Source organism: Pavona decussata, unplaced genomic scaffold (assembly GCF_977016875.1).
Source record: "Pavona decussata unplaced genomic scaffold, jaPavDecu1.1 SCAFFOLD_134, whole genome shotgun sequence".
In the NCBI taxonomy this organism is placed as follows: Eukaryota; Metazoa; Cnidaria; class Anthozoa; order Scleractinia; family Agariciidae; genus Pavona; species Pavona decussata.
This window is the reverse complement of record NW_028145547.1, coordinates 4,203,913-4,222,256: the sequence shown is the minus strand read 5'-3', so window position 1 is coordinate 4,222,256 and position 18,344 is coordinate 4,203,913. Positions and strand designations below refer to the sequence as shown.

Below are 18,344 nucleotides of genomic sequence, written 5' to 3'. Positions count from 1 at the left end.
AATTGATCTTGAAAATCCATTTTGGACAATTCGTGAGTAAAGTCTTTTTGCTACAAATGATGAGCATGTGCAGTGGTGCTGTGTCACATTCCTGACACATGAAAGGATTTTATCAGATGTTCTTTCGTGAAGAGCGGGATCTGGGTACAAGATTAGGTCAGTATTTCCTCTGTCACAAGCAAGACTAACATTTCCCAATCAAGGATAATTAGTCACGTGACTTACGCAATTTCGTCATAACAGGTTAGGGATTCTCATTCCATCACTGGATTTCGTTATAAATAATCACTTTAAAAGAGTAACTTTCATTCGTTGAAAAAGACCATCAAGTTAGTCTTGGTTACCATATCAAGTATACCATCTGTCACGGCTCAGCCTTTGGTCCTTGTACGCAAATTCAAAGTTTTGTTACAAAGATTGTACATTTAAGGCCGACGCTGAATTGTAAACCATTCTCACTGCAAAAGCACTATTCGCTGCCTTAGCAGAATCAAGTTATGGGAGGCAAAATTTAGCCTAGGCAGGAGGTCGCAAGATAGTGAGGAATTAAGGCAAAGCGGAACGTCGCCGACTAACCGACGGGGAGGGAGGGCCATTCTACCAGACGAGACAGCGCGCGTAACGTGAGGTTGATTTCGTCAGTATTTTAGTAGTGAGAACAGAAATCAATGACGAGCATTCCCAGTTTCGTCCTTCGTTTCGTGAAACATTTTGCATGAGACAGGCTTGACCGAGATCTATCGTAAAATAGCAAAACCTTTTCACCTTGAAAAAATGCTTCAGTTTGGGATAACCTGTTACTTAAGCTGGGTTTGCAACCCGGCTTCCAAAACTACTCTAATTGCTAGTTACGTACTGTATATAATTAAGACGACACCTTGCTTGTTTGAACAACATACAAAGGAAAAACATGTCACTTGTGCACTGATTCATTTTAGAGCTTTCCGTCACTTCGTAGGGCCTTTCCAAGGGTTTGCTAAAACGCTTTCACGATTACAACCCGCGTTCTTTTAAAACAAAAAGTGCATAGTCCAAACATTTTACCGTCTGCACATTGTAGATTGTGTACATTTAAGTAAATGAGCAAATAACTTCAATTTTAAGCATTTTCCAACACGCAGTGTGAAATGTAAGACAATTATCGTCTTCTTTAAACTACAACTTTTGACTTTTGTTACAGCAAAATCACTGATGAAATGTGCAGCCGAGTAAGGCACTCCTCCCTTTGTTTTGTGCGGTTTTTGCTCAAAATACGTCGTGTAGCTTATCCCCTTCCCGTGCGCGTGCGAGGGGCTTTTTAGCGATAATAAAACAAGTGGGACAGAAACCAAATATTTCAAATATAACGTAACAAATTAAAATTACCTCTAGGCTATCTACAAGCGTGGCCAACGGGCAACCGAGAAGCAATTAGAATGCGACTTGAACCCATGATCCCCCGGACTACATTTCCAATACATACTGCCTGAAACGCAGCTGTGTTCCAATAAGTTTGACATTTAATATTTACTCGTAGTATCTTCCAGGCCCGTAGCGGGGGGTGGGGCAGGGGGGGGGGGGGGCTTCAGCCCCCCCAGAATTTTTGAAAGTTAAAAAGCAATGTGCCCAGAAATATATAATTAAAACAAATTAATGTTGAATTCTGACACTGCAAGTGCCTTTTCACAACCTTTAATAGTCTGTTTACTACCTGTCAGTTTCCTTCGCTAACAGGCACTCCTATCTTGTGAATCGGAAATAAGAATCAAAATGGATTGAAATCAACCAATCTGAAGCCGTGAAAGCTATCGAAATAAACTACTTGTTTTCTAAGACATCCGCTTATTTTAAAGTGCACCTAACCCCAAATTTTTTTTTGCTTAAATAAATCTTTGCACCTGTTTGAAACGCATTGAGCCTTTTTGCGCCTTATTTCGACCAAATTTTGACTTTTTATAGGTTGTAAAAGTTACAAAATCTAGCCATCATTTGTCCCATGACCAAGCTAGTAAGGAGCATAGGTCTATTCCTTACTTGACGTCACAAACTGCTTTGCATGCATTTTCACAAAGACTTAATACAATGCAAATCAGTTTGTGACGTCAAGTAAGGAATAGACCCATGCCCCTTACTAGCTCGGTCATGGGACAGATGATGGCTAGATTTTGTAACTTTTACAGGCTATAAAAAGTCAAAATTTGGTTAAAAAAAAAAAGGCGCTAAATAGCGCGAAATGTTTCGAACAGGTGCAAAGATTTATTTAAGAGAAAAAAACATTTTTGGGGATAGGTGCACTTTAATACAAATGTCCTTAGTTTATAACAATTTAGTTTTCCCGTGTTGTCACACAAAAAAAGCCACACAAATGTCCTCAAGACCAGAGAAAAAAATTCTCCTGCAGTCGGATTCTTACTGCCCGATTACAAATTTAAAAAGAGAAAGAAAAATTTGTCGTCGTTTGTCTACGTCCTCCTTTAAACGTGAAATTAGGAAACTTCACGTAGTAGTCCACGTTAAAGAAAAGGCAAAAACATGTACCTAAGAGTGTGATCCAGGTGCAAAGTTATTGTTTTACTTACTAAATCTACCGGGGTTTTTTGATGTTCTCGTTGCATCTTAAACTCCAAAATCAGTCTGTTTTTGAGTGACGGGGGAGCGGAGGTTTGGTTCACCATTTTGTAAAGCCCCCTCAGTTGTTTCAGCCTTGCTACGGGCCTGTCTTCTTAGGGTTACGTCCGAAATTTCAACAACAACAAAAAAAAAAAAACGGCCAAGAAATCGTCCGAACGTTTCTTGACTGAAATTTACCGTCCGAAAATTATAAGTCATGGCCAGTGATAGCCAGGATTTTTCGCAGGTACGTACAATTATTCAAATCCAACCGGATAGGAACAGTCCCCGTTACTTTCGGATTTACAAGGTCTAAGGGGCCGCAATATTCGGGTAGCTTGTACAGTTATTACATGAAAAATATTTTCTATTTGAAATTCTGCATTTTTTGGCTTAGAAAGCTAAAATTTATGAAGCATTACAGAGTTTTGCACTTGCAAAATAATGCAAATCTGGTGGTGTCGAAAGTATGAGGAGCAGTTCTCCTATTACCGTGCGCCTTCGAGCCGGATTAAGACCAAATGTCGGAAAACGACGAACAAACCGAACAGTGATGCTACATCCCACTGGTCATTGATGGAGAACTTGAATGCAGACCACAAAGGAAAAAAAAACATTCTTTCCGTTTTTTTTTCCTTTTTTGAACTCCTGGTTTCCGGGGTCTATAGCAACCACAAGATACTGTAAATAACCTGGTGACACTTTAAGCACATTATTGTGGTGCTTTCCGCGGGCTTTTGTGTGTTTTCGATAACATTCGACACATCATCTTCAAACAAACGTTACAGTGATTCGGATTATTTCGTAATCAGTTTGTAATAAGAATTATATTTTTGCCTGACGTGTTTTTGGACCCGAAAAAATGGGCTCTTTGTAGCTAACGGTCACATGGTACAAAATCCACCATACAGAGAGCAAGCTACGCACTGGGACATGCAAAACAAAGAAAATTCAAGTTTAACTGTGTGAAGTCGCTTTGTTTTGGATGTCCCAGTGCGCAACTTGCTCTCCAGCACGGTGGATTTTATACCATATGACCGTTAGCTGCAAAAGGCCCATTAACGGTCGAGGTGGGCGATTCACGAGGTTTAACCAAAAGCACTGACCCATAATTTAAAAGAAAAAGTCTCTACGGCTTTCACGGCGTTTGCCCATTTAGCATATATCAAACTTGAATACATCGTTTAGGACATTTCAGTTCATTGATGCTATCAAGATTGTTTAAATGTAATGTATTTATATACCGCACATGTCACATAGTCTCAGGGCGGCTTACAATTGTTTTGTGCGTTGAGATCGGACGTCAGCATGTAAAGGTCTCACTGACAGCTGCTATCAGTTCATATTTTGATCTCACTCACCCACCCAAGCAACGCATGAATGTGAAAGACCAGAGATAGACCACCACACCGGAAACCACTGTCCCGAAACCACATATCAAATTACAAACCGGATTGTGTTATGGATACAAACTGATGAGAAAAAAGTAACCTTATGATTCATGATCAACACAAACATTAAAAGAAACTGTTCGCTATTGGAGGCAAAAAACCCTATATCCTAAACCCTATGGAAGGTTCACCATACCTAGATTTGTACTATAAATCGTCGAACCCACGCATATAATCTTTGATTATTCAACATACATATAAAAGAATTACCTCCCATTCCTGCCATCTGCTCCTTGGAAACGACAAAATATAAACATATGATTCCAGCCAAGGATGCCGCAATTGCTGCCTCTCAGCTTACAGATGATCTAAGAGGATTGCTGCGTGGTGCTGCTCAAAAAATCACCCCTGACAAGACAAAGCTCGTCCTACTGAAAACACTTCTGATGTTGGAATGGGTGCCACAGAACTTCCACGAAACTGCGCTTGGAGAGGAAATATCACCATCACCCTCTGCTAGTTATTTAGGTGTCATAATGGATCTCGTTTTTTTTTTTTTTGTTTAAATTGTGACGATCATGTCTCTCAGGTTGTTTGGAAACGTACATCTAGTTTCTGCGAAATAAATGGTGTTTAACACTTCTTAGATAGCCAATCTCTTGTCTTAGGTTTCAGGGTTATACTATTGCTCCTCTGAGTGGGCAAACACTACCAAGAAAAATATTGCCAAACTCCAGAGTGTACACCATTCTTGTAGCACCTCCAGTGTCTCCCGGTAATCTACATGTTGAGCTTTAGGGACACCATCACGACTTTCATATGTCTAAAAGGTTTGGCTCCTTCATGCCTTTGAAGAGTTTACATTGCGATCTCAGGTCCACAGTGACAACACGCCCTTTTTGAGTCGGAGCGCTACATCTGTGGAACGAGCTGCTTTTAACGGAGAGTTGTTGCCGGGCAATATTTTAATAGTTAGATTATATGTGTAATTTTTGTAATGAATTGCTAAAATGCTTTTTTATTGGAGTAATTAATGATGGATTATTGTTAACGATTATTGTTAATGATTAACGATAAAAATGTTACGTATATACGACGTTTCGACGACTTCATGTAATCGTTGTCGAAACGTCGTATGATGTTTTTATTATTAATTTTCCTTGTAAAATGCTTATCGAAATCGATCCTTATTATTGTTATTATTTCTTTAATTATAATTATTGTTGTTGTTGTTATCCTTGAACTTCACGCCATAATACAACATAACAACGGAGCCCATTCCTTGGGCCTATGGTTGGAATGAAATAGAAGTCTATTTGATGGATAGTGCCTTTCTTAGGATATGCGATATTCCAAGTATTATTAACCTGACCTGAGATCTCAGTTATCAGTATCAGTGATTTCAACTCAAGATATTTTATAGATTAATTAAAATGCAATCCATGTTTCAGGGTTGGCTAGAAATTTAAAAAAGGACTTTGAAAGGAAGCCACCGGTAGTGGTAGTGGTAGTGGTAGTGGTAGTGGTAGTGGTAGTGGTAGTGGTAGTGGTAGTAGTAGTAGTAGTAGTAGTAGTTCATCCTTCTACATCTTGTTTCACCTACAGTAGGCCTGTGTCCAACCTATGGCCATGAGGCACTATTGGAAAGATGCTGCTTGATTGACAGTCAGTCTGCGCAATAGATGGACTGTTCAAAGGAGAGTAAATCTTTTGAACTTCTCAGATGTTGATGTTGCCTGGTATACAATTGACGAACTTCTCCAGGCCTTTCATGATAAGCCGCAGAGGTCCTATTACCACTGCCATTGTTTCGGTTTTCATACCCCCAAATCCTACTTATTTCTACCTCAACAGCTTCTCTTCAACTTTCACAGCGTTGTCATATTCCGACGGTACAGCCACACCAATGATCATGTACTTATTTTCTTTGTTGTTCTTGATAGCAATGTCAGGTCTATTGGCTTTTATCTCTCTGTGACATAGGATCGTGACGTCATCGTTTACAATGACTGTTGTAGGTTGGTGTGTGTCGTCTTCGTTCTTGTAACTCCTGCATATCTTCCAGTGACGGTAGATGTACAGTCTTGGCACTATTGGAAAGAGTCTGTTGGAAAGATGGACACAGCCTTGGCCAATCCCAGGCGTCCTGAGACAACGTGGTCGATAATTTCTTTATACTTCTTAAAATCCTGCTGAGCGGATTTGTTTCATCCTTGATGATACGATGGCGATAAGATCTGGTGGCTAGTCTTTGGTCTTGTGCAGCGATGATGATCAAGACTTCTGTCTCAGCTTTCAGTCCGGTGTACTTAAGCCATAGATGTGCCTTCTGTTGGTCTACGTCTGCCTCTTTTTAGATATTAACTGTGCATTGCTTTGTTTTCGAAGGTTCTCTGCAGTTGCTGTAGCCTAAGATGTTTAGCATTTTGCGTCACTTAATCATCATCATCATCGTCGTCGTCGTCGTCATCATCATCATCATCATCATCATCATCATCATCATCATCATCATTATTATTATTATTATTATTATTATTATTATTATTAGTGCTAGTTTTTAAAGTTACGAAGAAAAGACTAGAAGACCCCTTGGCCTACCTATTTTTATTAAGCCTTCATATGACATAGGAGTTTTTCCACTGTTTAAATGGGCACTAAGAGCTTTTTTTTTTAAATTACTCTTCAATATGAACAGTTCCCTTCCTTGTGAAATGAACATTGCTACTTCAAGTTCTATTTGGAGCATATTGAGTATCAACAGGATGTTAAAATATAAATTTCCTAATGCATGTGGTGCACATTTTTGCAACAAGTCCATTCGACATAGGAGTGCATGCTGGAACAAAACGACACCAAATGGTAGCCTATATGCTACTAGACTGAACAGAATATTTTGTTCCTAAATTCTATAACTTTCTTATAAGAATGTGTCATGCTTCCATCCTCTATACTTCCGTGAAACATTTATGTAATTTTAACATAATTGACGACTTTGGACGTTGAAAATTTTCATCCTGTATTAGAGAATAAACTATTAGACTTAAAAGGATTTATAATTAATTAGTGAAAACGAAATGACCAGAACAAGGTGGCCTAAGCGACTTAAAATTCGCTAGGTTTTCTACAACGAATGCAAATCTTTCTCTTCTCATTCCTACCAAAACGACGTTACAAATTAAATTTCTCAGGAGACCTACAATACAACGCTCCTCTAAGAAAGGGCTTTGCATATCTGTTTCATTAAATACACCCAGCCATTCAGATCGTCAACTTGACAACTAGACATGAAGATGGGGTTTCCCACCGGCGGTACTTTGAAGCGACTGCGCTCAGCACAGCATTTTACATTTGCGACCAGGTCATTGGAAACTGTCTCTTGCAATTCAACCTCACTAATCGATGTCTACCACAGATTCACTTTAGAACGCTGACGGTCCCTGCATCAATCTGAGAAACGGAGAAAATCCATCAAAATGTCAAAGTTCTGCGTTTGTTCCTCGTCTTGTTTTCCCTTTCATGGTCACTATACAGCCTTGGATGCACATTTAACAGTAAACAATTACTCAGCCACAAGTCTGACGTTGTATGCGTCTGTACCGAAGAAAGTGAACGCTAAGAAGAACTGGACCTTTCTGTTTGTGAAAGCAGAACTTACGAGAGGGGTCTCGCAAAGATCAGCCCGAAATGTCACATCCAATTGTCCCTTGATTCTGATTGTTCCAACCTTTGGTCCCGTTTTGACAATTACCCCGGTCAAAGGGCGAAGTTGCTTCGTATACTTGCTGTCAATGGAACGTTTAATTCTAACGTCCTTGAGCTGGGGAGTTTTCTCATCAAGATATACCAGATGGCCCATTCCGCGCCCCTTCTGTCCCAACCAGACGACTGGTCTGTCAGGATGACGACATCTTCCAACGTCTGGACGATTGATGGCCTTGATTTCTGAGTTCAGGTCGTCGTATGCATTCTTCATTATTTCACGGTAGGTGGAAGAACCTCCCTCGAGTAAGTGTAGACAGGCAATGATAAACTTGTACAAATACGAGCGAACTGACTTTGATTTTGTACACCAATGGAATACTTTGCTTTCGGACTCTGAGAGTGGAACAGGAATAAACGGGGCGACTCTAACCCAGAGTCGCATAGTTTGCTCAGTGTTAGTGTCATGTTTCAATGCTTCGTTCAATAAATCCATCATTTCAGGAGCAATGGCTAGGAGGGAATCACCATTCATATTCTTCGCACACATGTCCATTCTCATGATCACAATTTGTCGATTAATTGATCCCCTGCTAGCTCTCCCACTGTTTCGCAGATGATACAGCAATTCCAATGTTTCTTCCAACTGTCTTGGTGTGAAATTTCGACGACCAAGGCACGCAAGACGCATACGCCAAATAGGATACTCATCACTATCTGGTACACACTCCAAGGTATTGGAAGTATCTGAAATTGCATCAATTATGAAGGGATGAGCATCTGGGGATTTGACATACTCAAAAACATTCCCTGTCTTGTTGTCAATGTACTCAAAAACCTTGCACATCATACGGACCTCTGGGATGTAGCCATCAACAAAATCTGGAGCTATGCTCACTGCACGCCGAAAATTCGTGACTCCTTCATCTGCCATGTCAATTATAGACTTTATTTCGGCATTTTGCTCCACAAGGTTATTTACCTCCCGACTGTACACAACCCCTTTCATTTGAGCAAACTGCCCCCTCACCAACCGTGAGTAGCTTTGAGAGCAACATATCCCTTCATCTGTGTACTTTATCGCCATTGAAAAGCCGGCTGATTTCTTCTCAATGCTATAAAAGCGGCCCAAGTGCACTTTGAAAAAGGGGTTGTCTGGAAAAAGTGAAATTGCTTTTTCAAACAACTTGATCGCATCTTCTTCAAATGGGATGTCATGTATCAGCTGGGAGAATGAGGTGTACTGGTGAGTGGTGTCGTCAGGAATACGGCTAAGCAACACGTCATTAACCACGTTCTCTGACATGTACCCGAAGAAATCAATCACTTTCTCAGCAAGTTGGCTTTTCCAGTTGTCAAGATGTAGAGAAGGTAAACCTTTGGGACGTTTCGCGGTCAAAAGCTGACGTAGCATTTCCACTGCAATTAGGTCATGCCTCGGCCTCCATTTGTCATCCTCTTCCAGAAGCAGCTCTCTAGACAACTCGGGAAGAACAGACTCCAGTGAAATGATATCTCGACGTGGTGTTTGCAGTAATCCTGCGAATTCATTGGCTGAAAGGGAATTGTGGCCATAATGGTAAGCCATTGCTAAGAAAAGAAGTACTTTCTGCTCCGTCAAACCGACACCTTGAAGACAGTCTCGTACAAATGGTTCTAGACCAGTGAAACGGTCTTCAAACGTAGTCAGCGCATAGTAAAAAGGTATTTGTAGCTGCCTTGGCCCATGATGAAGAAGAGAACGAAGCTTACTTAAGTGATCCTTTCTTTGGGAACTGTAAATTTCCACAAATTCTCTAGCCTCTTGAAAATCTAGGGCATCTGCAAGGCGAACTGGAGGAGTCTTTTCAGACTTTTCTGAGCTTTGGGAAGAATTTGACGCTTTCTTTTGGCTCTGATGAATCACCTCCAAAATCACACAAGGGATTCTGTCATTGGATAAAACGTTGTACAACGTGTCAACATCAAATTCGTCACCCTGTGCTTGCTTACAATCAACGAGGATAATGACAGGTAATTTACAGAATTCAGCCAAGACCTTGATGCCTTGAGCTACTTCTGCATGGCTAACCGACTTGAGGAAAACACATGGATATTTCTCGTGGTAGTCGAAAAGAATTTTGCGCGCAGAAGTAGAACCACCGGCTCCTCTCTGATGAGGCATCTTCAATTTTACGGACCCTGCCCTCACTAGAAGTTCATCAACCCTGCTCTTTAATGCCTTCCAATTGTCGCGTTCAATAGCATAGCCCATTTGAAGAGCATACCAGGAGATCAAACCACCACGGTAGAAATGGCAGGCGTCGTCAGTTTCAAATTGTGGCGTACTTCCAACTGACTGAAAGAGAACTTCCATTTCAGCATTGATCCAACGTGAGAAAGGAGGTAATACTTTAAAGGTCACTTTCTGAGGGTCATCCGGATCAGCCGCTGGAAGGGAAAAATCTTGGTTTTTTTGAATAAATGGCGATGAATTGATACACTGGCAGAGTGCATTAGAAAAGTCCTCAAGACTGATTCTGTGCACTTCTACTCCCCAGTCCTCAGCAATGTCCTCCAGTTGAGCGCTCACAGTATCTCCAGTGGATACAATGACCAGTTTCACTTGGTTATATAGGGGTGACCCTTGGACAACTGTGAGAATCTTTAGTAGACTTTTGCACAATGATTCTGTTTCTTTTAATGATTTCCACAGTACAGTGAAGGTTATAGGGCCTTGGTAGGTCTTACCGAGAACCAAGAAAAAGTCTCTTATCCACTCCAAGTTCCCTTTGATGTTTCTTTTGCTTTCTGGCATGCCTTCTAAGAGAATCCATGCGATCCCAGTTAGTGACCCAACTGGAAACTTTTTGCGGTCTTCTTCAGGAGTCGGTGGAAGGATTCGACAAATCTTCATGCCCATGTTTTCACAGAAGTTCTCACAACTTGCAAGGTAGCCAGTCTTCACACTACCAGCATCAAAGTCCAGCACAGCAACCCAAGGCACCTGGGCAAAAAAGTGAATGAAGGGCGATTCTTCGGCATTTTCTGGAGAAAGGAACAATACATGTTTGCGACGTCTGTTCAGCAAGTCCACCTCTTTCTCCACAACCCACAGGGCTGAATCTGAGCACTGAGATGGTAAGGTAATCTGCTTATCAGTTAAGGAGGACAAGACAGAGAAAACACCAGACCTGCCCAGGTGTTTTAAAAGCTTTTCACTAGCTGAATCCCAAGTGAACGTTGGATTCCATTTGTCCCAAAGAGACTCTGCCATACGGAATGCGTCTTCACGGTCATCAAGTACACCATCTATGGCTTCTGACCAAGTATCTTCACAATCTGTGTCATCTCCAGTTGAGCATAGCAACTTCAAAAATTGACCACCGTACTGGTTTTGAAGAAATTTTGCAATGCCACTTGAAGCAGAAATTAAAATTGGAACCCTCGCAGCAATGGCTTCAAGGGCCACCACACCAAACCCATCAGAAAAAGAAGGTATCAACACAACGGACACACCACGTATTTCAACACCAACAGCTTCCTGGCTAACATCACATGGTTTGACCACAACACGCATTCGAGGAGAACCAAGGTCTGCCTTTATTTGTTGTTTCAAATCTTGAACCATTTGTCGCTCAGTGCCCAAAACGGTCAAATGGATAGAACGTGTTTTGCTGCAGTTTGCAAGGGCATCCGTGGCCAATTTAAGACCACTTGTGCTTGGATTAGACATGTTTCCTAGAATAAGGCACCTACTCTGAGGCGTCATTATTCGATTTCGACGAGCAACTTCTGGTAAACCAGGTATTATTGTTATGACCTCACGATTCAGAATAGCTTCCCACTGCTCCACCACCAGAGGACCTATCCCAGCAACAAAATCGGCACTAAGGCCTAAGTTCCTCTCAGTGTCGTCTCCCTCATCATCTTCCCCGGGCAAGTTGTGATATATGTGAAGACGTTTGCAATCCAAACGTTTTGCTTCAGCTTGAATAGCTGCTGCAGTGCCTGAAATTCGTCCATGACCAATCACCAGATCCACTTTAAACGGAAAATCGTTATGGAGACAAAGAAGTTGTCCATCTCCCTGTGACATCCCAGGCTGGGGTGCAGCTTTAATGAGGTTCACACCTTCCCTCGTCGCTGCTATCGTTTCTTGGTCTGTCGCATCAAGGACTAAACAAGCAACATGTACGTCTTCATTCTTTGCGAAACTTCGGCAAAGCTGTCTGTTAACGGCACACACACTACGATGCCAACAGGACCACCGGTCACAAATGAGAAGAATCCGTCGTGGATATACCTCACCTAAATATTAAAATGCAGTAACTCGTGAAATATACCTACACACGGCTTACTTTGGTCCGATTTTTACAATATTCCTAGGAGATAAATGTACTTGTAAATTGAAGTATTGTATACATTAGGTAACTTTCCAGAAAAAATGACTTTGGAGTAGACCTCAGTGAGGATCAAAAACCTGGGCAATGCGACATTATTGTTGTACTCTGTGTTGGGCGGTATCATGTTGTTATTGTCGTGTTTTTTCCTACATAGAAGCAAAAAAGTATTACCTAAAGGTGGGATGTGTAATCTTGAGTTGTATAGCTACATCACAAGGGATTACAAAAGACAAAAAACATCCACCTGTCACGTACGTGTTGCTTTGAACGTTTCTTCAACCATCGACGACTTAAATCTGAAAACGTCTTAACGAAAAGTTCCCACAGACATTGCTATTGTGAAAAGTGCAATCAACAAGGCCAAACAAATAAATTCTCCTCACCCGTCGAAGACTCTGTAAAAGTATTCTTTACATCTGTCATCACGCTGGCTTCTGGTTTGTCAAGGGCCTCTACGTCCTAAAAAATATTTTGAGAACACTCCAAATAAAGTTTTTTCGGTAAATTTTACCGTTCATCAGCAAGCTCAAATAGGAAAATAGTGGACAATTTTGACCTGACCTTCGAATTTATGAAATATACAGTAAGTAATTAAACAGACGTCCTTCCAGGAGATCGATTTTCAATAGTTCATTTCAGGCTGTTATTGATACAATCAAAGCCTGATTTTCATTAGATCCTTGTGCTTGTGCTTATTCCTGCGTCCAGGCCATTTTCAAGGTGAAGTAAGCACTTTTAGGCTTGCGCTTGTCTTTGCACCTGTGCTTGCGTCGTTAGTAAAAACCAGGCTTGAAAATAGTTATTTGTTGCAAAATAAACCGACATCTTTAATTGTGTTTCTTTCACTGAAATTTAAAATCGCCAATTTTAGTTGCTTTTCCACAAATTTCAAAATCACAAAATTAAGTTCTTAGACGGTATTCCGAAGGTTCACCGTTATAGCTCTAACAGAAGAATAAACTGATGACAAATACCTCAGCCTCTGAAAGAAAAGGAACGTTTGCTGCTCCCTGAGGATTTTCTTCGCCAATTTTAACACATGTTTCATTGTTTAACATCTCAGCATCCTCTAGACCCGTAGACAATCCGGTGTCGTGGTTTTCTGTTGTCACACTGCAACTCAAACTACCCTGGATCACGTCTGCCTCTAAAAACACATTACTGGCCGCACCTTCTTCGGTGTCGACATCCCATCTATCTGGTAATGATGGAGTGGTACTGCTGTGAACGTAAATTAACTAGTAAATAACCATAAATTATACATCAAAGACAATAACATGATTTACGGACACTATCTTTTTTCTGGTATTCATCTTTAAAAAGTTTCAAATAAGGTACACGTAGTGGGTGGGTACTACAGTTTGACGACAAAGAAACAGAGTTCTGAATTTGCCGCCAGGCTTGTGTATTTTTTTTCGGCATTTGCTTTGCGCAAAAAGTAAAAACTGCGTCACTGGATAATGCAACTGCGGAGTTTTGATTGGCGGAAATAGATCACCTTCTAGTTAGCCTAGATGCTCTTTTGGTTCGTCAGGCAATCTTTTCTCTCCAGCGTTGAGGAAGAAAGATTTTGTAACTAGCCAAAAGAGTGTCTGTCAGGGGAGCTATCTTCTAGTCTTTCTTGCAAAATCAATAAAACAGTTATTCCACTCACGCTTGTTGGAGACGGGATGACTATAGCCAAATCGGAGCTACACATATCGTTCGCTCTCTGTCATCTCATATTCAACTTACATTTTTTTCGGTTATCGACTAGCAGAGGTCACGTTTTTTGTGGTTGCGATCGTTACAAAAGTTAGCTTTGACGAAAGCGAGGGGAGTTAAAGGTTGCATTAGGACACGAGGGGAGACGCTGCTATCCTTGAGGCTAAGATATCGCTCAGCTATCGTGGAAATTCTAGAGCTCACCTCTAGGAGCTAGATCAAAGCAGGTAATTTATTTTATTTTTAGGTTACGTATGAATTGTCGCTCCTTTTTTATTCGCTAACATAGTATTTAGTGTCCTTTTGTTCGGCGCAATTACCGGCCGGTCTGTTATATAGTTCCGTACAAGCTTTCTTTCTCGTTTATTTCTAGTTCGAACCACATTCACGTGCACACTGTCTACATCTGCCATTTAGTTAAAGGAGTAGAAGTAAATAAAAAGTGGAATTCATTGCCTGCTATGGTTTATTAAAGGAACTTTGTCTTGATGTAACCTTGGCTCGGATATGATATTTAAGAATTATCCTGCGAAGAAGGACAGTACCTACTTTTGTTACTGCGCATACGTTCTGCGCATCTCGAGATACTCGGGTTTCTTATGGGTGGTGCCTACTAATACAGGGATATTTTTGCGCGGTTTAAAACCTTGTGGAGAGAGCAGAAATTAGCAAGTGCTATCGGTATGCAAAAAGAAAATTGTGGGTAACCATGCACTTTTCAGAGACAATAAAGCTTCAATTTAGAAAAAAAAAAAAAAAAACCATACATTGCTTCGTATTTTGCTGCTTTTTAGAATAATTGTTGCTTATTTATCTCTAAAAAAAATGCGTGGTTACACCCAATTTTCTTTCTGGATTTCAATATCCCTTGCTAAGATCTGCTTTTCCTGCATAGTCATAAACCGTGCAAACATTCTTCGGTATTAGTAGGCACCGTCCTTAAAACAGGGGATTTTCCGCACGATTGCATGAGCGGGATAATTGTCTTATTATTGAAGACATTGGCAATAAAGCACAGTTTTACTGCAGAAAAGTTGGAGACAATCTTTATTTTGCCATTTTTCTACCCGACACACGAAATTACGTATATCGCAGGATATCTGTTGACTATAGCCTCCCACGCAGTCGTTTTTAGGGGACTCGTATTACCTCCTCCCCACGGGGCGGAGGTAATATAAGTCCCCAAAAACCGACTGCGCGGAACGTTATGTTGACTACGGACGACGACTGTTAAGCGCACCATGACCATATTTGGGCAGTTATCTGTGCTGGGGTGCGTTCGTTTCACCTGCGAGAGTTTAACCTACTACACTTCTATCGACCTATGATCATCGAAGGCCACAGATATTGCTTCCACCCTGTTCAGTAAACTACAGCCTGACATCGTAGATACAAAATGGCACAACTCAAATGCGCAAGGTGTCTTTCATTTATTAATCGTCTACTTAAAGAATGGCAAGATTTTACCTGTGTAATGAATTCAAATTGTCATCAACTGTAGGCAATGGTTGCTTTTCTACTGGAGTGCCTGAAATCATAGAAGTAATGTCTTTAAGGGGAGAATACATACCTTGTTGACTTGAATAACAACCCCTTTCAATTAAACGAGTTCCTCAAATTAACCAAAGCATAATCAGGAGGAAGTCTTTCTTCTGACAAGCCAGCTATATAAACGACAAGTTTATTTGAGAGGGCTTCACTCGCGTCTTTGGCTCTGAATTTTTATATTGTTCTTGGTCCCTTGTGTCGTTAGGAGTCAGGAGCGGTTTCATTTGTCAACGACTTCACCTTCATTAATGTTCTAAACAAACAAACAGCACGTCCAACAACTGTACACTCTTTTCTGTATAGATATATAAGAACGTTGAGGCTGAGATTAACTAAGAACATTAGCCAGGCTAGGAGTAAGTTAACACTAACTTTGCTGCACTCGTTACACATGATGGTCTTCTGCATTTTCGCCGCAAAATCTGGTAACTTAATGGCACGTTGCGAACCTCTGTGGTCGATACTTCGTAAAAACAAATTTAACGAGAGTTGGCTGCCGCGACATCTTGTACCCACCACTAGAGTACATGTAAGCAACAGAGCATGTCACAAGAAACTTGACACCACATTACGACATGCACATATTGCTCTTTGATAGTGTCTTGGATCACGTCCGCATAGATTTATTGAAATACTATAACAGGTAACTTGAGGACATCTTGTTATTGAATAAGAACTTTTCAGGCTCAAATTGCCAAAAAAAATAAAGAAACGTTCAGCTTCAGCCCCAAACTTAAACGTTCTTATGAAAAAGAGTGTAATTAACCAAGAAAGCAAGCCCTTGTTCGTTCCTAATACCTTCATTAGTATCCTTTCCCTTCTTCTTTCTCCCCCTCTTCGTTTTCTTCTTACTCTTCTGTAATGAAAATGATAAAAGACTTCCATACCTTTCCACATATGAATAAGCTGAAGTAAAAAATCACTAAAAGTTGTACATTGTAACTAATATCAAAGATCTGAAGGAGAAAAAGCGTGACAACTTAATACCTTACTATGCGTGACATCTGCACTCTGCGGCAATTCTAACACCTCCACCTTCTTAGATCCCTCATCTTCCTCCACAATCTGAATTAAGTAGATAAACATTTAATATAATTAAATATTCTAAACGTATAGTAAGTATCCCAAGGGCTTCCCTCTCCCAGTTGGTTCCCTTCTCTAGGAACCAACTGGGAGATGAGCTGAAGGCAGGCAGCTGACGGATGGACAGAGACCTCAAGGAAATATCAATCTCCTTGAATGAAACAGTGAGGGAACAAAACTCATGAAGGCATTATCTTTCTCAACCGAACAGCACAACGACGACGACGACGACGACGACGACGACGACGACGACGAAGACGATGATGATGATGATGGAAAACAAATGAAAATTATCCACTTTTTTATCCAGACATCAATTTTCCTATCCCTACATTGTTTCCATTAATATAAAAAAGTACAGATAAACTGATGTCTTAAAAATCCAAAGAGGACAACTTTAACACTTTTCATACGGGCTAAGGATACCTACTGCTTTATAATACCATGTATGACCATACCTTTGGCAGTAATCTTTTAATGGTTTCTACAGCTTCTACTACCTGTCAGTGTACGAGTCAACAAACAATAATTATTATCTTTTAAGAATGAACATTGATCCTTTCCACCAGCCAAACATTTCTTCCAAAAACTGACTGTTACTTGACTACTGTCAAAATAAACACTTAGGTTTGTCAACTTGACAGTGTTTCACATATTCAATCCTTACTTCAGTATTTTTATGTAAAGTAAATAACAAAGAAATACTAATAATGAGCCAAAACAGGTGGCATTAACATATAAGTTACAGTACGTGTGTGAACGTATTACACAATGATTGAGGGATACAGCAAGACAAAGAAAAAGTAATTAAAGATTACAAAAGAACAACAAAAATATATGAGAATGATGATAATTCTAGAAAGTGACGCAGGCATACTCGGAAATAAAGAAATCCGAGTGCTGCTATCAGGAGTCGAACCTAAGACCTTCCGATTACTAGTTCGGATGCTCTACCACTGAGCTACAGGAGACTCGTGGGAGCTAAGGCCATTAAACTAGGTTACCTAGTTTAATGGCCTTAGCTCCCACGAGTCTCCTGTAGCTCAGTGGTAGAGCATCCGAACTAGTAATCGGAAGGTCTTAGGTTCGACTCCTGATAGCAGCACTCGGATTTCTTTATTTCCGAGTATGCCTGCGTCACTTTCTAGAATAATCATCATTCTCATTCATTCACCAGCATCACATTTCTTTCAACAAAAATATAATAATACAGATAATGGACATAAATTAGGGACCTCGTTACCAGAAATTACGGGCATTTGAGTGCCAAATTAATTGCCACACAGCTTACATCAAGATCCCCATTTATACCGCTGCTCTCTGCTGTGACATCCAGGATCATCTCGACGCGTTAAATTGACTAAATGAATGGTTATAGTCCGTCTGCGTCACAGGCTAATTGAATGGCAGCAACATCCCGGGAGCAACGTTCGGTACGGTAAAGCAATAAAAATGCCAAAGCAATTATTTGTAGCTCTTAAGACCAATCATTCTTGAAACAGTTTTCAAAATGACATCAAACAACTAACATCTATGTTTCTTTTACGTATAATGACAGGTAGTAGAAGTTGAACAAACCCTGTCATGTCATACTGAAGGGCAGCGAATAATTACATGTACCTTTAGAAATAAATATACAGGTGTTTATTTCTATATTGAAGTGTTTTTTTGTAATACTATATTGTGTTTCTTTGTCTTGTTGTATCTCTCTTAAAGTTTTATATATCTTTTTTTTTCACACATCATTGTAATTAAAAATTTAAAAATGTCTTCTAAAGAGTGTTTCTTTGTTTAGTTATTTACTTTTATTATATTAATATATAGCAATACATTTGATATATAACTTTATTGAAGAAGAAAAAGTTCAAACAGGTCACAACAAAGAAGAACTAAATCCCCATACTAAGCTGTGCCCCTGAAATTACATAACAATAAAAAAACTATC

The 18,344-nt window shown here is 40.2% G+C and overlaps 1 protein-coding gene across 2 annotated transcripts in view; it reads right to left on the bottom strand.

Moving 5' to 3' along the window:
- Positions 1-6,565: 6,565 nt before the first annotated feature.
- Positions 6,566-18,344, bottom strand: part of LOC146467838 (uncharacterized) — a 34,029-nt gene continuing 22,250 nt past the window's right edge. Inside the window, exons 10-16 of one of the 2 annotated variants that reach the window (XM_085125285.1) lie at positions 16,858-16,899; positions 16,304-16,381; positions 16,115-16,172; positions 15,236-15,296; positions 13,039-13,285; positions 12,448-12,523; positions 6,566-11,969 (exon numbers count right to left, since the gene is read on the bottom strand). In XM_085125285.1, the coding sequence (XP_084981411.1) occupies positions 7,540-11,969; positions 12,448-12,523; positions 13,039-13,285; positions 15,236-15,296; positions 16,115-16,172; positions 16,304-16,381; positions 16,858-16,899 (4,992 nt within the window). In that variant the 3' untranslated portion in view covers positions 6,566-7,539. The remainder of the gene's footprint in view (positions 11,970-12,447; positions 12,524-13,038; positions 13,286-15,235; positions 15,297-16,114; positions 16,173-16,303; positions 16,382-16,857; positions 16,900-18,344) is intronic. The other variant, XM_085125286.1, reaches the window with a different exon arrangement.